At 41.8% G+C, this 25,774-nt stretch overlaps 1 protein-coding gene across 1 annotated transcript; it reads left to right on the forward strand.

Annotated features, from left to right (window-relative positions):
• Positions 1–465: 465 nt before the first annotated feature.
• LOC310824067 (proto-oncogene c-Rel-like) lies at positions 466–25,268 on the forward strand (the record flags this gene model as incomplete). Its single annotated transcript, XM_083696951.1, has 9 exons — positions 466–472; positions 1,836–1,975; positions 2,347–2,495; positions 19,276–19,367; positions 22,733–22,807; positions 23,286–23,390; positions 23,564–23,775; positions 24,662–25,056; positions 25,154–25,268. The coding sequence occupies 9 exons, from the start codon at positions 466–468 to the stop codon at positions 25,266–25,268; spliced, it is 1,290 nt and encodes a 429-aa protein (XP_083553077.1).
• Between the last annotated feature and the right edge of the window lie 506 nt (positions 25,269–25,774).

The following is a 25,774-nucleotide window of genomic DNA, read 5'->3' on the forward strand; positions in this document are numbered from 1 at the left end:
ATCAAATACTTATTTCCTTCGATCAAATGCAAATTAATTTATAACTTTATATAATATGTTTTTCTGGACTTTTTTTGTTGATATTCTGTGTCTATTTGTTAAAATAAAAGTACCATAAAAATTATAGACCGCTCATTTCTTTGTAATCGGGCAAACTAACAAAATCAGCAGGGGATCAAATAATTATTTCCCCCACTGTATAGTCCCATCAGGTAGTCAGAATATGCGACGAAATAATTGATTGATGGCAACGCGGCTTGCAGTTCCAAGAAGGCAAAATTTCACAACACCTCATACCGCCCATGCATGACGTATCGATAGGGTTGAATTGAACATCTGGGCGGAGACATTGGGGAAATCCCAAGCGACTCTGTCTTTACAAATATTACATTTACTGTAGTTTACGGTGTCACTATTGTCTGACTTCTCATTCAGACAATAGCCCGTCATAAGGGTGTGCACGTCATGGATGGTGAGTAGCAAATATTTGTTTAGCCTATAGGTCACGAGTTGTAGGCATAGAATACTGAAGTGTCCGAAATTAGTCAAATATAAATCAAATCTGAATTCATAGCCTATTCAAAGTACACATAGAAGCTAAGAAAAACAACGTTTGGTGTACTTTGTTCCAGCTTATTGACTGGATAACATTTGGGCAAAATTGCAATTGTACAGTGTATGCCAAAAAAATTACAATTTGTTTCATGAGAGCTGACTTTGGCTGGGTAAATGGGAGAATTAGATATAGGTCTAGATGATTTCATTTATTTTATTTTTGTTAAACAATCTTTAAAACGTTAATGTATAATGATATCACTTACCAATATATTTTTGATTGTCAATGTCATCGTGATTATTAACACCATCAGAGGCCCATAGGGTGTGTATGAGGAAGTAATGTTGATGGACGGCGTGCATTGGTTCAGAAACAACTATACGTTGTTTTGTTTGCTTTCACTCATTCATGTTGTCACTTTCTTTCTTTGATAACTTAATTAATGGATTATGTTTTTGTCTTCAACAGTTATGCCCTCTTTGACCGAGGACCATCAGAATTTGAGTAAGTACAAGGTGTTTCTGTCAAATTGTTTACCTGCCTCCACAAGTCATGGCTCATAAATGCCACTGCAAATCATTGAGGGTTACTTTAGAGTAACAATGCTGTCAAGCGTGCGCGCATGGTCAGGTGTCATGTAAGGTCCATGTAAATATGTAAGTGTGGAAGAAGTCAGTAGGGTTGGCTGTAAATGTGGTCGAGAAACTTTTCACTGACATTTTAGCAGAGGTGGAAAGAAACAAATTACAACTGTTTACAACATTACTGTAATTGAGTACATTTACTTATGAGTACTTTGTAATTTGACTTTTATTTGAATGTGTTTCGATTAAAGAATTCTACTTGTCTGAGAACCACGCCTAAACAGGCCAAACAAACTGCACACAAAATCTGAACAATGGTTGGTCATAACATTTCGATGATGATGAAATGCAATAATCAAGGCACATTTTTCATTTTGAAAGTAACGCAAATTACTTTAATTCTTACTTGAGTTGGCTCCTACTTGAACTTTTACTTGATTGAAATTTCAACCTACTTGAGGAGGATATTTCAGCACTCTTTCCACCTCTGCATTTTAGTTAACATTTTTCTGGATTTTTCATATACAACCAGTGTACAGGATCCTCAGTGTCCATAACGTTTATAGATTGTTAGCATTGGATAATGTATTTATGATCTGTGTCTGAGTTATGGTGCAGATAGTGTCTGTTGTGCTAATAGAGTATAGTTGTATTAGTGATTGTGTTTCGGCATCTCTAACCCTCGTGTTGTCCAGTGGCTAAGCCAGCCATTCAGATTTTCGAGCAGCCAAAGCAGAGGGGCATGCGCTTCAGGTATATAGTTGAGGGCCGCTCTGCTGGCAGCATCCCTGGAGAGAGGAGCTCTGACAACAACAGGACTTACCCTAGTTTACAGGTGAGAGTGTGTGCAACACAAGTCCATTGTACCCTAGTTTATGTGGTAAACATTGGTTGTATCGCTGTATATCATTGGAAAATAATATGGTGCAGCAAACCAAACATTGCATAGTAAAATGTAGTAATACCATGTTGGTTTATGGTTGTCATTTGATGGTCATCTTCCAACGTTGCTCATGGGTTGAAAATGCTTGTTTAAAAAAAAGGCTGTGGACTGTAATGGATGTTATTATTTGACAGTCATGGTCCAACATTGTAACAATGTTGCCTATGGGGTTTTCTAATGCTGGTATTTCATCATCCTTCTCCTCTCATTTCCTCTGTCCCCCTTCTCTCATCCCTTCTCCTGTCCTGGCTTTCCATGGACAGATCCTGAACTACTGTGGCAAAGGCAAGGTGTGTGTTTCCCTGGTGACGAAAAACGAACCCTACAGGCCCCACCCACACGTCCTGGTGGGGAAGGAATGCAAGGACGGCATGTATGAGGCAGAGTTTGGCCCTGAGCACCGTGTCATTGTGTGAGTTACCCTTCAACATGGTCCCATTATCATCAGAAGCATCATCCACAGTCATTATCACACACCTTGTTGAATGCAGAAATTAACGTGTGCAAAATGTCACGTTTGATTCTCTAAATACACTACATGGCCAAAAGTATGTTGAACATCTCATTCCAAAACCATGGGCATTAATATGGAGTTGGTCCCCCCTTTGCTGCTGTAACAGCCTCCATTCTTCTGGGAAGGCTTTCCACTAGATTTTGGAACATGGCTGTGGGGATTCGCTCCCATTCAGCCACAAGAGCATTAGTGAGGTCGGGCACTGACTTTTTGGGCGAGAAGGCCTGGCTCACAGTCGGCATTCCAATTCATCCCAAAGGTGTTCGATGGGGTTGAGGTCAGGGCTCTGTGCAGGCCAGTCAAGGTCTTCCACACCAAACTCGGCAAACCATGTCTATATGGACCTCGCTTTGTGCACAGGGGCATTGTCACGCTGAAACAGGAAACGGCCTTCTCCAAACTGTCGCCACAAAGTTTTCCCTTCACTGGAACTAAGGGGCCAAACCATGAAAAACAGCCCCAGAAACATTATTCCTCCTCCACCAAACTTTACAGGGACATCAGTGCATTGATCATATCAACTCGTGGAACTAGTTTATCAATAGGGCTGATGTCATTGGGTGATAAAGAAATGTACAGTTGTGTATCATCGGCATAGCTATGAAAATGAATCCCATGTTCTCTGATAATGTTTCCTAGAGGCAGCATATAGAGACTGAACAACATAGGTCCCAAAATGGAGCCCTGAGGGACCCCACACGTTATGCTAGTGTTAGCTGAGGAGTGTTCACCAAGGGAGACCGAAGAAGCTCTGCCGGACAGATAAGTCCTAAACCAGTCTAAAACGGAGCCAGAGAGACCAACACAATTTTGTAATCTGTTAATAAGGATGTCATGATCAATTGTATCAAATGCAGCGCTTAAATCTAAGCGTACTAGTTTATTGTCATCCATATTCATTCTTAAGTCAACTAGTGCTGTCTCAGTACTATGGTGGGGACAAAAACCAGATTGAAATTTCTCAAGTTTACAGCTGAAATGAAGGTAATCATTTAGCTGTCTGAATACTAGTTTCTCAAGAATTTTACTTAAAAAGGATTTGAAATTGACCTGAAGTTATTTAGTACTAAGGGATCCAGGTTATTTTTCTTTAGGAGGGGTTTTACAACAGCATTTTTCAGTGACTCGGGGAAAGTACCAGTGAGCAGGGAGTAATTTGCAATCGCTAGAACTTCATCCTATAGGCAATTAAGCACAGTCTTAAAAAAGGTGGTGGGGATGGGGTCAAGTGAGCAGGTAGAGGGTTTTAGTTCCATAACTTCTTTCCTCAGCATTTCTTTATCAATAGCAGCAAAATCATTCATAGTGATCTTAGGCAGAGGGGTAGTGTCCGAAGACAGGGGCTCACGCACATTCTGTAAAACATGTTTGAGGTCCAGCCTGATTTTTGTTATCTTGTCCCTGAAAAATGTGGCAAATTCTTCGCTTTTTGATATTGAGGAGAATAAAGCGTGTTTTTTGGGGGCTGGATTTATGAGGCTGTCAATAGTTGAGAAAAGTATTGTGGGATTATTAAGATTATTAGAAATCAGCTTTGAGAAATGAGCTTGTCTTGCATTTCTAATTGCTCTGTTGAAGTTGGTGAGGTGTTCTTTAAAAATGTCAAAATGGACCTGCAGCTTAGTTTTTCTCCATTGACGTTCAGCTCTCCTACAGTTTTTCTTTAAGTTAATAATATCCCCTGTTCTCCATGGTGGTTTCTGTTTAGATTTAGTCTTCTTAAGTTTGGCTGGTGGTAGTTTATTATTAAAATTGTTGACTAGATCATCACAAGAGGACGTAAGGATCTGTGGGGGTATGTTATTAAAATGATTAACAAAAGTTTCAGCAACTTCCGGGTAAGATAGCGTTTTGTAACAACCTGCTCAGTAGCAAAGCTAGATGATGATAATAATGCAGTGAAAAAGATACAGTAATGGTCTGAGAGTCAAAGTCAATTACAGAGGATACATCAATCCTTAGGCCATGAGTAATAATTAGATCTAGCATGTCACCGCGGGATCTTAACAGTATAGCATGATGTTCAAAGGAGCGGAAATCACCAATAGGGATATTTCTACAGTTCAGGGCATTCGCAAATATAGAGGCAGTCCCACCACCTTTTTTACCATTCCTAGTAGAATGTTCAAAACTATAGCATTGAGGGGACGTTTCAATAAGAACAGCAGGTCTGTCGCTATTTAACCAGGTTTCTGTTAAAAACATGCAGTCAAGTTTATGTTCAGAGATGAGCTCATTGATAACAAAGGACTTATTGCTAAGTGATCGAACATTGAGAAGTGCCATATCCATTTTTTCCCATACAGGCTTTCTTAGTGCAGGGGATGGAGCATTTAATGGGATGGTGATCTAACATGTTGCCTGTTGCCAATAGTAACTGGGATGGTATTAGAATGAAAACAAACATCTCTACTGTGAAAAATTAATGAGTATTTGTTTATTAGTCCAGGACCCTTGTGTTGACCATGACAGGCTGTAGTAATCACACAAGGTAACTGATTTGATTGACTTTGTTTTGTTGGAATGTCATTACCCTGTGGGGACCTGAACTTTCTCAGATAGCTGTGTCAGTGTGTTGGAAGGCAAAGTCCATGTTAGCAGAGAGAAAGTGTGCACCAGTGCAGTTGGGGTGGAGTCCATCACAGAGAGAATATAGTATTCACCTTCTGTCAAAAGGTGATGACGTCACATGAATTTAATCATCAAAAATAATACTTGAAAATTATAAGTCCCGCCCCTTTGGGGCGGATGTGGTGGGTGTTGATGCTTGCACAATGAGACGTTGGTGAGAGGCCAAGGTGTTCTGCTGTTTGTGAAATTAGATTTAGGAACTTGACAGTTTTATGGGGTGGGTGTTGATGTTTGCACAATGAGACGTTGGTGAGAGGCCAAGGTGTTCTGCTGTTTGTGAAATTAGATTTAGGAACTTGACAGTTTTTCGAGGATGTGGTCACCCCCATAGGATATAGAACCATTAGAATGGTTGGATTAGGGGACCTTTTCTCTTTCTAGGAACCCAGGGGCCCTGAACTGTCTGAAGACCAACCAAGGGCCAGCTAAAGTTTGTCACTGATAAGTGCTGTGTGATGTGTTGTGATGACTTCATGCTGCATACATACATCTATGTCAAAATTGCATATGAGGCTTAAAATAAAAGCTCAATACTGAGGGTTAAAATGTGCAATTAAAAAAAAAAAAGGCAATTAAAAAATGGTTAGGTTGCTACTCTAGTGGTAGTAATGTGTTCAATAATGAAGGGTTAGGGTTAAAAAATGGGGGATTAAAAATGGTTAAATTTTTTAAAATGTTTAGTTTCAAACATTGGGTATGACCCATGTCGCGGGCGTGTCACTGGTAAGATCACGTGTTTCCCGGGCAAAAGGTGTATATATATGAGCCTGTGTGAGATCTGTAGTAGTTGTCACTATATGACAGTGTCTAAAATGTCGTCTACAAGTATGATGTGGGAATTGGAGGATGGTCGTGTAGTGCGTGTAGAGTTTGCATCTGGAGGTGCATGCCCCTATGTGGACATATACACTTTCGAAAAAGAATCTGAGAATCTTCTGAGAATCTATTCATCAGAATTCGAAAGATTGAAGGGTCACATCCTGGAATTCATCCGCTACATGCATTCTGTGCACGACAAGCAAAATGTGACCCTGGAGGGTATGAAACCCTCTATCCAGATGAACGTGGATCCCAGAGTACCGAGCCGTTCCCTGCAGGAAGCTTTTCTTGTTGACTGTTCAAGATCTCACATATGGCTGTTGGTGCGATTCCAGACAGAGGCAGAGTCTTCTGAAAGACCAAAGACGGTGATGGAGAAAGAGCGCTACTGGCCGATTAAACTGGCATTCAAAGTGGTAGACTTCTCAAGGTTGACAAATCTCCTGAAAGCTATCACCGAGTTTTTCAATCAGGAAAGTCAGAGACTGAGACTCATCCAGCTGGCAAAACGTCTGAACACGTGCTCTGGTAAACGGATCTCAGGCCCGTCCAGGCGTTTAACCCCTAGATCTCTGTCTGGCTCTGAGCCATACAGCCGTAATCTTTTTCCTGAAGACAGGCTTGAAACAGACGGTGTTGAATCATAGTAAATCATGCTAGACACCTCTACTACCAATGGCTACTAGACACGTCTACTAGACACGCCTACTAGACACAAGCCCTTCCCCGCCCCTCACCTTCAATCTATATAAGAAGTTTGGAAAAACGAGTTTGTGCGACATTACTTATTACTTCAACATGGCTGATTTTTTCACAGTCAACGATTTGCCTTCCTCAAGTGAAGACGAAGGCTACTCTACATCTGGGGAATGTAAACCCCTAGAATCTCAGGATGAAGAGTCTAAGCTTCTCAGCTATCTTCCGAGCCTTTCTCAGGAATCTGGCGGCTGCGATGATTTGTATAAACCGGTTCTTGAAGACTACCGGAATGCCCAGACGGACGACCTCACAAGGTGGAAAGCCCTAGAACATCAGAGCGATTCCGAGGAGCCTATTAGCCTTGTCACCTACTCTCCCGACTCGCCCGACAGCGACGTGTCAAATACTCTGTACTGGCCTCTTGAATTCCCCGTCAGAAGATATAGGCCATATACCGACAAGCCAACATCGGACAAAGCACCCTGTCTGTACACCCCTGGGTGTCAGGCTTCAGATTTTGCTGCCCCCGTGGCTGAAGATCATTCTGTCCTCAACGCCTATCCTACACCTCCGAATTCGCCTCATCTGCAAGTAGCGGGATCCCCTGTGGTTCAGAACGAACCCTACCGGCTTCAATCTCAGCATCAGGGTGGTGATGTTTTTCTGGACACGGTGAAGGCCAGCGTTGCCATTGTGTTAACATTGGTGATAGAGGATCAGATAAAAAACGAATGTTATGGGTGTAAAACCGGTCATCCAAGCCAACATCAGCATGCTTGTCTGTACCCTCTAGAGCGTGATTACTTTTACAGCAACTTTGAGGCGCTGATGACCGCCCTGTGGACATGGAAATTTCTCCCGACTCTCAGGGTTGCTCTGGAGGCGGTTGGAGTAGGGGAGATAGCAACCGGCCGTGTTCAAGGAGCAGCCGAGGCCTTTCTATGCGGTCTGAAGTATGAAGAAAACATCCGGGGGAAGCTTAAAGAGATCGTTGATGCGTATGTGGGGGCTGACAAGGACCGGGATCATATGACAGATGAACTCATATCCTACTGGAAGAGTGTTGAAATAGTTCACACCCTCTTTTGAACTAGTCTAAACTGATCAAAAATGGGGAATGCTTTCAGACTATTCTTTAACTTTTTAAATTCCGCTTCAGGTCATCCTGGGGTCAGCTCTCTTGTAAAACGTGCTATTGCTAATCGTGTTAATGTTGAATCTTTATTTCAAACATGTAGCGATGTTGACATTGAGCAAGTTGTCCGTTTTGAGAGGTCATTGGAAATTGTGAGAGGTTGTGTGTCTTTTAACCGTTGGAAGGAATTGGTGTATATTGGTTCAAATGCATCTGATGCGGGGAAATTTGAAAAAACATTAGGTGGAATTATTAGAGAAGTGTCTATGCATAGCTTCAAATTTGGTCATCTCATGGTGTTGTATACCTATATAATTGATGTAGCAACATATCGCTTTAAGAAGGGTCTACCATTTGATGTTGATAGGGCCCTAAAGGCCTTACACGCTTCTGGGGGGTTGTATTAAAAACATGTATTAATCATTCAAATGTAATGACATGTAATCAATAAATAATTATGCAAAATCGTCGTTGTACTCAGACCTTGCATGCTTACTAGTCGTCATGACCTCTAAAAAGTCTGAGCGTGTAATGAAGAGAATATATTATGACCCTGCACACCCGGGATCATTTGGAGGGGTAGAAAAACTTCAAAAAGCCGTCGAAGAGCAGACGGCTGAAAAAGTTAGCCCTGATCAAGTACGAGAGTGGCTGTCTGGTCAGGAGGCGTATACCTTACACAAAACGGCTAGAAAAACCTATGCTAGAAATTGTGTTTTTGCGCCACGTCCTATGTATCAATTTCAAGCGGATCTTTGCGATATGAGTGCACTGTCTAAAGACAATGATAACTTTAAATTTCTGCTTACAGTAATAAAAAGCTTATGCACGCTCTTTAAAAAACAAGACAGCCGTCGTAGTTGCAGAGGCCTTTGCTGCAGTCTTAGAGGAGAGCGGTATACCTGTTAAAATTCAAACGGATGCAGGAAAAGAATTTTTTGACCGTATCTTTGAAAAACTAATGAAGAAACATAATATTCAACACTTTGCAACGGGTAGTGATTTGAAGGCGTCAGTCGTGGAACGTTTTAACCGTACGCTGAAGACGAAGATGTGGAGGTTTTCCACAGCTAAGAACACCCGCAGATATATTGATGTGATTCCGGATTTGCTTGATAACTATTATTATAGCTATCATAGCAGTATCAAAATGAAACCTGTTGAGGTAACACCCTCCAATAGCATGCAAGTCTTTGAGAATTTATACGGGACTTTACCTCTGAACAGTAAGCCCCCAGTGTTTAAATTCAAAGAGGGTGACATTGTGCGGATTTCCAAATACAGGGGGATATTCGATAAAATGTACGAACAATCATTCACTGATGAATACTTTATAGTTAACGAATGTATCCCTAGACTCCCGACCGTTTATAAATTAAGGGATATAAAAGGTGAAATTCTTACTGGCACGTTCTATGAGGCAGAACTGCAGAAAGTGAGAATCACCCCTGACACAGTCTTTCGGGTAGAAAGGATTTTAGACAAGAAAATTCAAAATGGACGGAAGATGGTTTTAGTCCACTGGCAAGGTTGGCCTAGTCAGTTTGACTCATGGCTGCCTGCTAAAGAGGTCATAGAGCTCGGGAAGAAGAAAAACAAGAAGAAGCCAAACTAGAAGAAGCAAGGATGGAGGAGTGAGAATCTTTCTATGTGACGCTCCCTTCAAATGCATGTCACAACGTTTACCCTAGCAATAACAGTTCAAATTATACGATAACGCTGTCTCAGCCTATAGAGTTACATGGACCTTATGAGGTGGCGTTAGCAGAGATAATGTACTGTCATACATGGAATAATATTATAAGTTTAGAAGATACCTATGACCTGAAAGACCATTCGAGACCGCGGGACCCTCCAATCAACCAGAAAATCCCTACAGGCTATTATGACAATGTCGATGCGATAGTGAAGGAGATAAATGCCTTATTTAAGAAACAAAAAACAGATCTACTTTTATATTACTGTTCTATACATAAAATAATTTCTATATTAGGACCTGATAAATATTCTCTCAGGTTCAAGGCACTACTAGCCTACATGCTAGGGTTTGAGCCTGACGCATGGACACGATCGGGTGGAAAACCCTTGAGTAAATATCCCAGCGATATTAATGCAGGGCAGTATAATTTTTTCGTCTATACGAATATCGTGGAAGCACAGCATGTTGGAGACTATGTTGTTCCCCTTCTAAGAATCGTTAAAAGAGAAGGATCTTACGGTGATGTAATCACTCTCTCCTATAGCAAGCTACACTACGTTCCTGTTAATAAACAGCGCATACAGGATGTACAGATTGAGCTAAAAACGGATTTAAACAAGCCGATTCGATTCACATACGGGAAGACAATTTGCAAGCTGCACTTTAAACCAAAGTCTCTCATCTGAATCTATAGAACAAAGCAAAAACAGCCGCAAAAAAATAAAAAAAAATAAAAAAAATAAAAAATGGATTCACAAAGATTTGTGAATTATTACGTAAACCAAACAGGTCGAGGCAGTCTAAGTGGGTTTGTAGGTGCTCCTGTGCAATATGGCCGAGGGTTAGGGTCTATCTTAAGTCGGGCGTTCAGATTTGTCCTACCGTTTCTTAAGCGAGGGGCAAATATTGTTAAACCACATTTGAAATCAGCGGCGAAGGGGATAGCATCAGACGTTGTGGGGGCCGTAACCAGTCATATCGCCAATCGAGCCAGCCAGTCTCAGGAAAGATCTGGAATAGGACGCCTTGCCAGAGGAAGAAGAAGAAAAAGATCTGTGGCATTGTTAGAGCATCGCACCTCTAAGAAACGCATATCAAAAAAACCCAGAAAGGCTAAAAGACTAAGTGACGGAAATATATTCTAAAAATAATAAGAATAAGAAGAATGTCTCTTGTACATCATCTCTCAGCTGAGTGCACCAAGTCGGAACTTGACCTTTTTGCACTGCCCATGACCCAATTGACCCATATATTAAAGCCAATTTTAGGTGATGCATTTGCAGTGTTTGGCCTAGTGATTTACTACCCTCCAAGATAGATAGACGACCGAGCTATCTAGTCGTTAACACGCACGATCAGAACAGAGAGGGCGAACATTGGGTGGGTATGATTATTGAAGCTGAACCTGACAAGGCAACATTTTCTGACTCATATGCGAATCCTCCAGATCACAGATTCTACCCTGAAGCGTTTATGCGTTTTCTATCAAGGAATGCTCATGAAATACGCTATAACAAACAGAAGGTTCAAGATGATTATTCAACGACTTGTGGAGCCCATGTAGTATTCTTCCTCTATCAACAATTTAAAGGACTCTCCTTTCAAGAAACAATGCGATTGTATTCTGATCATTTAAAAAAGAATGATGTTATGGTCAGCAAGTTTGTCAAGAAATATGCTAAATGTATTTCACGGGTGAAGACTGTTAAAATGTATAATCAGAATGCCTGCTCTTTAAAACTGTTTAAAGAGTGTTATAATTGTCATGAATGAATACTCTTTCGGTCATATATTCAATAAATCATTTTATTGATTAAAAGATCATACAGTCTGCTTGAATTCATTTTTTTCGATTGAAATCTAGCCATCTAGGATGGATGGGTGTAGAGAGCTGCCATTCGGTGGGCGTTGACCATTCAGAGTCTGCTGATGTAGCCATCTGTAATATATCCTTAGGTGTTTTAGAAGGGGTCCTGGCGTAAGACATGTCTAATAATAATGATGTTGACAATGGAGATTTTTTTTTTTTTTCTCCACGGTTTCTCTTGCTGTGACGTATCTGAGGAATTGATTCACTCGAGGTTTTGGAGGGTTTAAGTCGTAATTGCTGGCGAGCCAGTGTGTTCGTAACCGTTGTGATTGGAATATTTAATTCAGAAATTGTATTTAAAAATACATCCCATCCTCGTGGTAGAGTTCCGGAAGGAACCGTCGGTTTGACAGCGTCTTCATCAAATCGAAAATATGAGATCCTTTAATAGGGGTATCCTGGACAATTATCTCGCCTGAACGATTCCATCTTAGAAGGTTTGATTGACGAAGCTTCTGCAGAATGTAGGCGGCATTTTTTCGATTGCGAGAACCTATATTCTCCAAAATCTCATCCTCCAGGTTGTCAGAAGCTTCTTCCTCCTCCCCCACTCTTATGTAGCCTTCATCAGCTTCACCTGATTTCTCAGAGGGCTTGTCAGGTAGTTTAAAAAAGATTTCGCGATCTCGAGTCTCCCCCTTGCGGAGCAAGGTTAGATATTTATCGAGTAAATCATTGAACTGCTTGGCTTTAGTATGCGAGTCAACACTTGTCTGTTTCAGAACTCGTTCCATATTGTTTTGCAAGACATGTTGGGCTCGCTCACCAATGCTCTGTGAACTCTTTTGGGTTAAATTATCCAGCTGTTGTGGAGAAATCATGTACATTTTATTAAACGCAGCCATACCCAGAGTGTCTATGGCTATCTCTGACGAGAGAACAGACTAGTTATAAACGGAATTGCAGTGGCTAATAATGGTAGCAGGAAGCCACCAGATTGCGTCAGCACTTTCCGCTTGTGCTTAAATCCTGTTTTACGCTTGGCAAAAAGCTTGATAAATTGTTTCTGTTTTTTTAATTTAGTGAACTGGTCAGGTGTGAGAGGGATGTTTCCCTTCAATATGTTTAATGCAATCTCACACAGGGCTAGTATGAGATCTTCCGACCCCCGACATAGAAAGCTTCTTCTCTCCTTGGGTTTTAGAGCGAGCAAAGCTTTTAAAATGGGAAGGTTTCTTTTTATCCGTTGAGACATTGTTTATTTATTTAAAAAGTCTCTTGTCACTTTCTAGATTGATAGACCGTCGGCCACTCTCGTGGAAGTATCCCGCTTCTTAGTCTTAAGGCTTCTGGGCAATTAGGACGTAGGTCAACGATTAAATATGTATACGGTTCCCTTGTAGCATCTTCATAACTTTCTAAAAATATTTTTTTCAGGCCGGGATACATTTGTTGAGCTAAAACCCGGATCTGCATTTTATCACGTGGTGATTTAAACAGCACCATGTAATTAGTGTTTAAACTAATCGTGCGCGAATGTTTCCCTTGATTAAACAAATTCTGAAGCAGATAAAATACGCTCAATTTTTTATGATGTCGATATTCTGTGAACGCTTTCATTAATTCTTCATGATTGCCACCCACATCCATGGAGTCATCTACTACTAAAAGATTGTGCTGGTTCCGAGGGAAAACATTTTCATCATTAAAGTTTGCGGGAATACCTTCTATAAATTCGATATTGACATTTTGACTGAGTTCGTCATACAATGGCTGGTATGAAGAGTATGCCCAGATTATACGAGCCGGCACTTTTGAAAATGTACTCTCCATGTTGTCAAGTAATTGTTTTACAAAAAAAGCTTTACCTGAGCCACTAGGCCCCACTATTAGCATGCTACATGGCATTTGGAATGCCAGGTCGGCAGTCACCTCCATTCTCAAGGGTGAGCTATAGCAGACTAACAGCATGGTTAACGGTGAACCCTGATTTCATCCAGCCTGGAATATGTAAAAATGATGAGGCGGGGTGACGTATGAATAAGAATTTAATGAGATATACATTTTTCAATTTCAATAAAACACCATTAGGATACATCGTAGAATACATTGTAGAATACATTTTTCAAATACAATAAAACACCATTAGGATACATTGTAGAATACATTTTTTCAAATAATGTTCCTACAGAACTATAGAAAACACCCGGTAATATTGTGAACACAGTCTATTGTGAACCTAGGTAATAACAGGTGATAACAGGTAATAACAACTCAGTAACCAAACGGCAGTGTTCTACCTGAGGGGAGAAGGCGTCTCTTATCAAAAACGACTGAAAAGTTGATCACTTGTTGTTTATTAGTGAGCAAAAAAGCTTTGATATCACGTTTAATTCTATTGTAACGGGCAGGGATCTCGCGTCGCGTGTTAGGATCTATAATATAGGCTTCTACCAGATCAGTCAAATTATTAAAGTTAACTTTTTTACAATTTTCATAATTCTGGATAAAACCTTTGACTTTCAAACACACCTTTCCTTGCTGGGTGAGAAAGCCGTAGGATTTTGGCCCCGCTGCTGTCCACGCACAAATATAATCATCAGCCACTAATTCCGATGTCAAATCACCTAAATAATTGCCTGTCGGAGGGGTATAAAGATCCTCGGGGGTAGAGAGGTAAACGATTGAGTCGGTGTCATAGTATAGGACTCGCTCTTGCAATAAATGTAACTGTTTGTATAATACACCTCTCGCATATGCTGTCGTAAACGCAGCTAAAAAAATATTTGATTCACCGGGTGGTAAGACACACCTGGAATTATGACGCCATTGAATGATTGCAACATCATTATTTATGAAATGGAACTGGCTTATATCATACTTGCTGCTAAAGAGGTACTGAAAAAACTCTTTGGGTTCTTTCACTATGGTGGTTGTAAGTTGATTAGATCTTTGAGCCATTTTTCCCCAGAGGGAATTAAGTAAAAGTTTTGCGATCTGACGCTTGGCTGCGTTGTACTCAAGTTGGATACCCTGGTTCTCTATATAATCGTTTATGTAAGCCTGTTTACTAACCTCGTCTGTAACCTCATCAGGATACCCAGAGGCCTCCTGCTTCTGCTTAAGGAATGTGTAGATGTAATCTTTAAACAATTTATCGGATCTCTGTTCAAATTGCCAGACCTCATAAATTTTAGTTATAATGTAGCCTCTTTTTTGGGCTTCTATTAACTCAATACTAACCCATACACCTTGAAGCGCTCTCTCTTCCTGTGAGTGCATGCACGCCGTTGCTTGATTATTCTCAATCCCACATGTTCGACAGAGTGTAAAAAGCAGTTTACCTTCGTCATTTTTCATAGGTAGCACAGGGAAAAACAAACGCCTCGGCGGGTGAACTTTAGCATGTATGAAGCCAAAGTAATTTTCAACCGGTTTAAAATCTTTTCTGATTATAACCGGGTGGCCAATTGGATATTCAAACTCTGCATTACAGTACGGATATAAACTGGTAAAATCGACATATTGAACGGTCTGACCCTGTTCAACAATATGCCTGAAGCATATGGCCTCTGTTCTTCCTCCGAATAGCGCGGCCCGGGGATTTAAAGGGCTCGGCTCCTGGTATCTCTCAAGGAACAATTTAACAGAAGGTTGCTGTTGTTTCATCGAATTCCATGTATGTTCCCATATAACCTCTGTTTTCAGCTTAAACTCTGTTTCTAACCGAGTTAGCCTTTTCATGGTGTTAGAGTACATCACCCCAAACTCTGATCCTGTAAGCGGTGATATGTCATGAGGGTTATAACAAGTCGGACAACCGTGAAAATAACAGCCATAGAATTCTAATGCTGTTTTCACACCTTTTATCACGGCAAATCCATCGACATGAAGAGGACCAAAACAACGTTCACCTTGCGGTGTTAATGCATGTTCAATGTCAATACCGCGTGAAAATGCTAGATCCTCAAGCCACTGTATCGAAGCATGGGAATATGCCTTGAATTGTCGTCTGTAGTTGTTAGCATCGGGTAATGCGATTGTGTTTTTGATTAAGAAGTTGGTTTGAAAAACAGCTAAAGCTGCTGACGCAATTGTCACACTCTCAAAAGGGTCGCATCGAGTTGTCTTTATAAATTCATTGCGGAAATTGGTGGCACCTTCGGCTAAAATCTCCACATCATTCCGACAATAAGCCTTTAACTCGGTTAAAAAGTCAAATTCCTGATCTTTTACTGTGTTATACCACTTAAAGAAACTGTTTCTCTGCTCTACAGACATCTGATCACACCCGTACATTTCAGCAGCGGGGTATCGACCTTTGTACTTATTTAACATGTTTGAATAATCGGTCATTTTATGAGGGAAATATCCCTTTTTTGCTTCGGTTTTACAACCGAGCGCTTTTGGAAACTGTCTTAAGGGGATGGGGATGAAGGAATATGTGTCAATGAATTTGAGCCGGAATTGTCTATCTGTAATGAGTATGATTTTACTCCCTTGGGCTATGACGAACGGTGTTATCCCCTGTTTTACATAAGCATCTAAAATTAGATAACTGTCATAACCTTTGCTATAATGTGCTAAGAACACTGTGCCTTTGAATTATTTTTGACGGTAATACAATAAAAACTCTAGAGCACAATTAGGGCCCTGTGCACTCCATCTATTCCCATGCAAGGATTGTGTAGCCACATAGACAGGGATATGTGTTCCAGTTGTCTGGCTTGATTCAAAATCATAAAATACCAGCTTCTGATTAATCTTCTCCTCTGCTACACGAGGTTTAGATTGCATGTAACATTGATGAATATCTACGCACTCAGACACTTCTTCAGAAGTCTGAACAGATGATGAAGGTGGCGGTTTAGCGGACTGAAGGAGTTGTTTACAGATGTGACAAACTTTAATTGTACAGACATGGGGTTTAGAGTCTGTGAGGTTTATACGGTATGTAAATCCACATTTAAGGCATTTTTTATTTATTTGACAATTGCTCGCCATCTTTTCAGCTTTTGGGCGCCATCTGCACACTTTATGCATCCTATAACATACACTATTTGAACAGTTACGATTGCAATCATTACAACGGACTTTTTGAAATGCAGCTTGTTGTTTACAGTCTGAAAGACAGACGTTGCAAGCTTTTTCGCAGAAGTGTCCACCTTCTCGGCTATACCCCGTGTGACAGTGAACACAGAGGTATGCACAGCCAAGGAATCCTTTAACATTTTTTATTCCGTAAAAATGATTGTCGTGTAAAAGCATGTAACGGATTGTCTCTGACTCTGTTTCAGTATGGAACGTAATCAGATTATCTCTATCTGAGGCTCTGTAAAAAATAACGATTTTACAGTTTAACAGCTGTTCAAATTTGATCACATCCGCGAATGTGGTCCTATCATTAGGCCCGAGCCCGGCCTCGATATGAATATTGTAACCCTCGCGCATAGCCTCTTCAAAGGTTAAACCGGGATTTGCAAGTAAAGCTAGGTTTATTCCGAAGCATGCATGGTTCTGATTTGGAATTACAAATAAATGTTTGCTTTTTTTTTTGAGGGTCTCCGTAATAAATAATGTATTAATCTTCCGTCTACCCGAGCCCCCAGGAGCCCTCACAAAATTTACATTGAGTTCTACCCCCTCATCTCTGACAATCGCCATGTTAGACTGAACAAGACGGTCAAGAATTTGGTTGAAATCTGTTAGCCTACCTTCACCGTATCGCACTGTCATTGAGACATCATCTTGTAAACTATCAGCTCGTAAATTGAGCTGAATAATATCACGAGGGTTTACACCAACTCTTTCGATTATCGCAGACATTCGGTTCTGAAAACCGTTTACTACAGCCTGGTAAAACTCCCCGAAATTAGGGTTGGTATGTGACCTATTCGGCATTGGGAAATTTAAAAATGTAATCACCTCAACATTATTGAAGCTATCTCTGTTTATTACCTGCATGCCATCATGCGTGTCAAAAGAGACTCGGTCAATTTCCATACGCTCCGCAAAATCCTCCCCGTTACCTATATTATAGGGCGGTACAGACACGCCGGCTTCACCCCCCTCTGGTAATTGCTGGTTGTTATTATCCATTACAATATCATTAATTTCACCATCTCCACCACCCCCACCACTCCCGTGTTGAGTTTCAACATCGTTGAGGGCTTGACAACATTATCTGCAGGACTCCATGGGGTCTCATAGTCAGTTATCTGTCAGATTCAGCCATTTTTTTTTTTTTTTTTTATATTATTAATTTGAAGGAAACTGTGACTTTTTAATCAGTAAACAGACGTCTTGCGATACGTCTCAATAGGCCTGTACGCCTTCGTATCTGTCTAAGGCTACTACGCCGATCATCAGGGTGAGCTATATTTCTGGATCTCACACGTAACAACCGGGCCGTCTGCAACCCCGTTTCAATGCTGATCAGGGTCCGCTCAAAATCTAGACTATTCACAGAATCGGTCTCTGAACCACCTTCATCAGACACTGTAGATATATCCATACCCACATCGATGCCTTCACAATAAGCTGTGAGAACAGCATCAATGCGACCACTATCAACATGCTCATCTTGACTGAGGGCGGGAGACATTTGAACATCTTCATCATCATCATAAAAACCTTGACGATTCTCCTCTAGATGGTTCAGTCCTCGCAGCTGCGCATCCTCACTGTAGAGAGAAGACCGTGGTGACGTCGGCAAATAGGCCCCGCTGTCGCTGGCTGGCGAATGGGAGAGCATGAAGGTGTCGGAGGGTCCCGAATCTTCATCGTTGAAACCCTCTGGTTCCACTGTAAAAAGAAGAGAAGCAGGTTACAGCTAGTTTTTATTTAATTATGAATTTAATAATTTGTTGATTTATTGATTGATTTATTTAACATACCTGGAGCATCCCTCCAGTGGCGATATGGAGAAACACGTGCTATTTGACGTTCACGACGAGGTGACGAATGAAGCCTTGAAGAGTCAATTGTTTGATCTGGAAAGATTAAAGATTACCTCTCTCACAGAAACCCTCCCTTACAACCACAGGATGGGAAACACATAGGAAAAAAAAACTTACGTACATCTTCCATGGTGGAGAGAGATTGATCTGATGCAGCTGTCACAAGTCTTTGGTCCGTTGTGACCAGCTCTCAGGGTCATATATATACACCTTTTTGCCCGGGAAACACATGATCTTATCAGTGACAAACTTTAGCTGGCCCTTGGTTGGTCTTCAGACAGTTCAGGGCCCCTGGGTTCCTAGAAAGAGAAAAGGTCCCCTAATCCAACCATTCTAATGGTTCTATATCCTATGGGGGTGACCACATCCTCGAAAAACTGTCAAGTTCCTAAATCTAATTTCACAAACAGCAGAACACCTTGGCCTCTCACCAACGTCTCATTGTGCAAGCATCAACACCCACCACATCCGCCCCAAAGGGGCGGGACTTATAATTTTCAAGTATTATTTTTGATGATTAAATTCATGTGACGTCATCACCTTTTGACAGAAGGTGAATACTATATTCTCTCATCACCCTTATAGTCCTCACTGCGGTTCCAGAAGAGATCGAAGTTGTCAATGAAGTGGATGAGATGGATTCCGAGGGTTGTGCACTCTGCCTTGAGCCAGTTGTGGAGAGAGAGTAGCCTGGTGAAACGGCCATAGCCAAGCCCAAGCTTGCGTTAAATAAGGTAGAGGGACTGCCTTTTTCACACCATGAGGAGAAAACGTTTATAGTTTAATGAGAGCACATTGATAATTGAAACTTACTCAATTGGTAATCCCTCTGCATTGTCAAATTTATCTCTCGTACCTGGACAATTGTAGTCAACAATATGCTTGTAATGCTCTTGTAAAAAATGCCCTATGCTTTATGTCCGCAGCTTCCAGAATCTGGGCATTCAGTGCATGAGAAGGAGAGAGGTGAAGGACGCCATCATGCAGAGAATGAACAGAGGCATCAACCCCTTCAATGGTGAGTTCTTTCTCCTGAGCCTTTCTCCCCTCTTCGATATTTAGTTCCACACACCTAATTTATTGGGAACAGATTAACCCTCAAAGTTGGACAGGATTGTTTCTGGTTCAGTAGTGCTGCTTAGCTTCTAATGTTAGAGGTAGGGAGGGTGCCCTTTGGATGAAAGCGAGCAAACATTTTGACATCGATTGACTGTTGAAAATGCGTCCATCTCCCACGTTGGAGGACCGGCCAATAAAGGGCCCAAAGAAAAAGTTTGCTGACGTCTGTTGAGGTAATTGAAAAGACGTATTTTTGACCATTTCAACTGTCACATTTCAAACCTATTTCAACATGTTATATTAATTACACTTTAATGCAATTCTAACATGCACGGTTTTGCAATCAAATTATATTTTGTCCAATGTTGGGTTATGGGACATAACATAGCTACTTATCTAGCAAGGTGGCTTAGCAGAGTGGCTCATCAGACGGCATACTTTGTGGCTATTGCTACGCTAGTTGGCTTTCGTTTTGGCTTCCCCCTGAGCTAGCGTGCTAAATGGTAGCTCACTATTAAAACTGTCTTGACTAACATGTGGGCATATAGAACTTTTAATTATGTTTCCAGCACTCTATCAGATCAAACAATTCATTTTACTTGCATAGAAAGCAGTTAGACAATGTCATACCTCTTTTGTTGTGCTTCAAATTTGAAAGAGGCCAGTTGCGTGTTCACTTCTCATAAGAGCAACACACTTCAGCCAAATTGTGCTACCTGACAGGAAATTATAATGTGCCAAGCATGTTGTTAAGTAATTCCCACTGGACATGTCCATTAAATACATTTACACTGTTTTGGGAGTATATTTATGTATCTAATTACAGTATCTTTAAATACATGCCAATATATGCTATCATATTGTTCAAATTCAGTGTTTTCATAAGTAGAGCCGTTTCAGGTCTTTTCGAAAACGCATTTTGAATGTCGACATTCGCGCTAAAAAGGCGCCCAGCCAGTGTGGACACATATAGGACGATATTTCGACGTCCACAGTCCGTCAAATGTTGCTGGGAGGACCTTCTCTGCAATTAAAATAATCCAAAGGCTCATCCTCATTATTGATAAAAACAAGTGTCCATGACAAAGAATCCTCCCATTTCCTCACTGCAGTTTTGGTCTGTGGGACTCCGAAGCAAAGTAGCAATGCCTCAAGTGCAAACAAGAGATAGGCTACTTCCCTATTCTTCCTTCACAGTTGCTCAATTCAATGTGGTGCTGTATGTCATGTGAAAGAGGGGCTGATTTTATTCCTTGCTTGCATTGCAAACATGAACTAGTTTTCTGAGTCTCCTGAGTTGTTGTAAGCTGATCCTAGATCTGTGCCCAGAGACGCCCCTCTTCTCTAGGACAAGGAAGTGAGAGGAGGGAAGTGACAGAGGTGCATGCAGGCTTTGACTTTGGTTTATAGTGTGGTGGAAGTCTAGGATTTACCACTCTGTACTTCAGCTCTTCTGAGGTAAGAATCAAGCAACAAGTCCTGAGTTGCCACAATATCTGAGTCCGGTATTTATTGCTTGCAAACAAGAGACAAGGGCGTAACAGCAGCCCAACGTAGATCCGGAGGTCTGTTCAGCACAAGTCTGAAGAGGCGATTATCAGGGTTGTCTTTTATACAGTTTAAACATAATGGTAGGCGCCGCCAAGGCTATCGGCTGATGGGCCTGTGCTTACGCAGGGAGGGGGCGAGACAGCGAAAACAATCGGGAGACTTTCTAATTGATCAATCGGCGTTCAACATTTTACACCTATCGGCAAGATATGTCTGTTCCCCCATTACTGCGCTCCCTCACCACTCCCTCTGAAACCACCGCTGTTCATATGGTAAATTATACAGTGCTTTTCAGAACAATGGCAATAGATCTTTAGAGGTGTGGCACAAGAAAATGTAATCACAGTATTTACACAAGTTGTATCAGTCATATGAAAGTGTACCTGAAAACAGTTCTATCCATGTATTTTCCATAACAATAGCAAATGAGGAAATCGGATCACTCTTTTGGCCGTGTAGTGAGGACATGAAGGGAAGTAGAAAGTAATTCGTGATTTTCAATAAGCCCAGCAGTTCCATCCCCCCTGACTTTGTCCCAGTGCGGTTGAGGAGACACCTTTTCTTAACTGTTTACCTCATGATTCAAGTGTTTTGGGACCATGTGATTTGTCTGTCGGTGGGAGTTGTCATGGCCAGCAAGAGAAGAACGAGAGCCCCTACATGATTCTGGTCAAAAATAGATAGGGCTCTGGTCAAAAGTAGTGCTCTTTATGTCAACTTTGTTGTTGTAATTGTGCCCATGAAATCACTTCTCTTGGTCTCACTTCTGCAGCGAAACCCAGCTGCTTCCTGTGCAGGGAGATATACAAAGACCAGGACCCTCCTTCACTTCCTGTATGCAGATGATCAGCCTGCTTATGCATTGAGCTGCTGCTCTATTTGAGTATTATCAGATCTACATATCAGGGGCAGTAGTAGTAGTCTTTGATCATCGTCATGATGCTTATCTACCAGATGCGTTGTTTAACAAAGAGGAAACCTTGAGGCTTTGAATTACAGTCATGATAGTAGTAGCAGCAGTAGTAGTAGTGACATTTGTACGAGAGGGTCTGTCTGTCTGTCTGTGTGTGTGTGTGTGTGTGTGTTTTAACAAAGAAAAACACCAGGTCAGGGATTTCATTGAGAGGAAGACCTTTCACAATATCGACCATTACTCTCTTTTATCTTGGGGTATGCATTTTAGCATAGTGTAGTGTGGTTACAGGACAAGTGCACTACCACCTTTCAGGTCCAGGCTGCTGGCTGTTTGTTTTAGGCTCATTTCTGCTTTTTTAAATCACAATTTTATTGATTGTAACATGAAAAAGTCTAAACAAAACAAATGACAATTTATTATAAATGACAACACAATGAACAGAACAGGGAAGGGGAATTTTTGCTAAGCCTTGATAGTCATTTGTACCACTTTTCTGCAATTGACATGTCATGATTGATTGCTGAATGGAAATCAGATCAAAGGAATCAATTGGCTAGTAGAGTGTTTGTAACGAGTTCTATGTTCACAGAGAGGCAGACGCAGTGGTGAGGGAAAGGTCCCGTTTATTCATAAAGTTATTGTCTTTCTTTTTAGTTATTGCTTTTCAGCCCCCATGCACTCGGCAACTTTCCAGTTGCCGTCCTTCCGTCTCCCTCGAACACAGAGGCACACACATCTTAAACCCTTTCGTTAGCGAGGCTTGATTCGCAACAGGTGCGCAATCAGCCTCGCTTCCGAACCCTGGCCACGGTCCTGTAGCTTCCTCTACAGGCCGAACGCTGCATGTCCCCCCACAGTGTTCTTGCAGGACAAGAACGGACATTTTACCCGTGCACTCAACCCCATCGTCACCAACCCCATCTACGACAACAGTGAGTAGCCAGGCTAACACACTCCCATACCGCAAAGAGGAGCATTCTGGCTTAAGTTAGCAACCTTATTACACCACGCTTACCAAAAATAAGAGTTTATTGATAGTCATATGCACTTTGATTCAGAGACACAAGACATTCAATAGAAGCAGTATTCAAGGTGATTATCAATTACCTGTTTCCCGGCACTTTTTCCTATCTTTAAAGGCATATTCATTATCCTTAAGGTCTCAGTGCCTAACATGTTCTAATATGTCAGATCAAAAAAAAAATTCACATTATCACTCACAATTACCAACATGGTTGCCAGATTTAAGTTTAAGTGAAAAACGTCACGTGTGGTTTATGTTCAACGTCACGTGTGGTTTATGTTGATTTAAACATTTTACAGAATTCTGAAGCACCTTCTAGGCCACCAAGACCTTTCGAAATTTGCCTTTTGTGTTTCCTGTGAAACTGTATTTTTCCTTATCCTCAGGGTCTCCAAGCACAGCTGAGCTACGTATCTGTCGCATCAACAGAAACAGCGGCAGCGTAAAGGGTGGGGACGAGATCTTTCTACTGTGTGTCAAAGTGCAGAAAGGTACATGTACATTTGATTGGTTTTAGTCCAGTCATGTGGGTCTTTTTCCATCCATCCATCTTCTATTTATTCATCCAATTATTCACTTCTTTGCACCTCTGGATAGTCACAGTGCCTATTCTTATTCTCTTCTATTCCCCTCATCCCTCCATTTATCCCATCCTCTACGCCAGATGACATTGAGGTGCGTTTCTTTAGGCCGGATGGCTGGGAGGCCAAGGGCTCTTTTTCCCAGGCCGACGTTCACCGCCAGGTGGCCATCGTGTTTAAGACTCCTCCCTTCTACGACCCATCAATCACCGCCCCTGTTACTGTGCACATGCAGCTGCGCCGGCCCACCGACCAGGAAGTCAGTGAGCCCATGGAGTTCCAGTATCTGCCCAATGTGTGCAGGCACTGCCCTAAAAATAAAGAAATAACCTGAACAGCTAACACATACCTTAGTGCACATGGACAGTCTTGAGCAGTACACCTCAACACACTTGAGCACAAACAGACACCCTTACACCTGGACTGTCTTGAACATACCTTGCCATCTTGCCATAAATACTTTGACAGACCAGTGTATACACATGGACAAAAAACGAAACAAAAAAAACATTAGAAATTGACTTTTAACATAACTCTGCATAACTGCATAGTGTTGTAATTCACCTGTTCACCTGAACACAACCAAATGAAGCACATTTAATATTATTCGTATTCACCTGGACCCTCTCATCAATGGGTTATGTAACTTAAAGTTTCATGCAATTCTCCAATTGACATCTCAGGGATTCAGCCCATAGTAGGGTAACTATAAAGTCTACACTAGATTATTTGAGGACTAAAATACTTGAATACATGTTTGCCTACATTTACACATTCATTAAAATAACAAGATCTCCCAGTGTTATTTGGTATCTTTGTGAACCTTGTAGCTTATGTCAAAATGTCTGTTATATTATGTCTAGGCGTTGTAATGCTGACCCTCGTCTTATAAACAACATAAATCATCTCCAATAGTAAGGATACATACTGTACGTAAAATGTAGTAGTTTTTTTTATTATGAACACTGTGACAACCAACCACTGTGACTTAAAGCCCTGGTCTTTGCTTTATCATATGAATCCATTTCTTACCTCATTATGAAATCCTTAGTTTTAGGGTATGTGTAATGTGTGTGTATATGCATCTGCTATAGACACAATGATGCATGGCTCCTCACAGTCAAACCTCCTCTTCTCTAGACACCACAAACATGTACATGAAACACTCTTCCCACGGTAAGACGCGTCAACATCCTCCTGCCATGTACAATCCCACGTACCAACAGAGCTCCCAGCGCACAATGATGATCAACCAGGTGTGGCCACACCCCAACCCAGCACTGTCCTTGGAGACTATTCAGACTTACCCTGCGAGTATCTTTGGCGATGTGGCCCGTGCTAGTAATGGGTTGGAGCAGCTAAACTGTGGCCCTGGTTACCCTCATGGGGGGGCGGGTAGCAGCAGTGGTGGCACTCTGCCCCAACTCACCATGAGGGACCTGCAGTGCCTGACCCCCAGGGCTCCTCCATTAGCCAGATACGGCCGGACCCCCACCGCCACCTCCACCACCACCACCACAACATCCACAGGAAAGAGCCGGGCTCTGAGGAGCAGGAGAACCAGGGTCCCCAGACGGTCTGGCTCAGCTACAACCCTCTCCCACCAGGCCAGGGCACTCTGAACAAGCCTCTGCACTGGGTCTGGGTTCTTTCCCTTTCCCTTTCCTGGATAGTGTAGAGGGGGAAGAGCTCCTGCAGAGCCTGGTGGGAGGGGGCCCTCAGACTGGCTTCCAGCTTAAGCAGGAGCCTGCAACAGGGGGCCAGGCTCCCCCGTCCGATGAGCAATGATGCTACAATGGACACTATGAGGCCTGAAAGCAGCAATAGCACCAACATCCAAGCCCTGAAGAATTTACAGAACCCTTTCTCAGCCAATGGGATGGGGCAAGAGGGCCACTTTGACTCATTGGCTTCTTGGGCCTTCTACACTGAGTGACTCAGCAGATTTTATGTCTGAGGAAACGCCATCCATTCAAAGATGGGGGAGTGCTTAAGATACGATGAGCCTTGCTAAAAATGGCGCCGCCGGTCGCCGTTGTGAGAGCTCCGCAGAGGATGTGCGTTTTTTTAGCTTTTATGTGTTTTCTAAATTCTCTCATTGTGAGAAACTCACTGGCACTGATATCCTACGACAAGGACACACTTCTACATTTAAACTACAACTTAAGACCACGTATTTTGGATAATTATTCTATCGGCGTGGCCGGCGGAGATCAGAAGGACCCCCCACGATAACAACAATGGGAGCGCGCCAAAAAGGAGGAGGAAACACCGGGGAAAGCGGGCAGGCATTC

Source organism: Argentina silus, assembly GCF_951799395.1.
Source record: "Argentina silus genome assembly, chromosome: Y".
Lineage (NCBI taxonomy): Eukaryota > Metazoa > Chordata > Actinopteri > Argentiniformes > Argentinidae > Argentina > Argentina silus.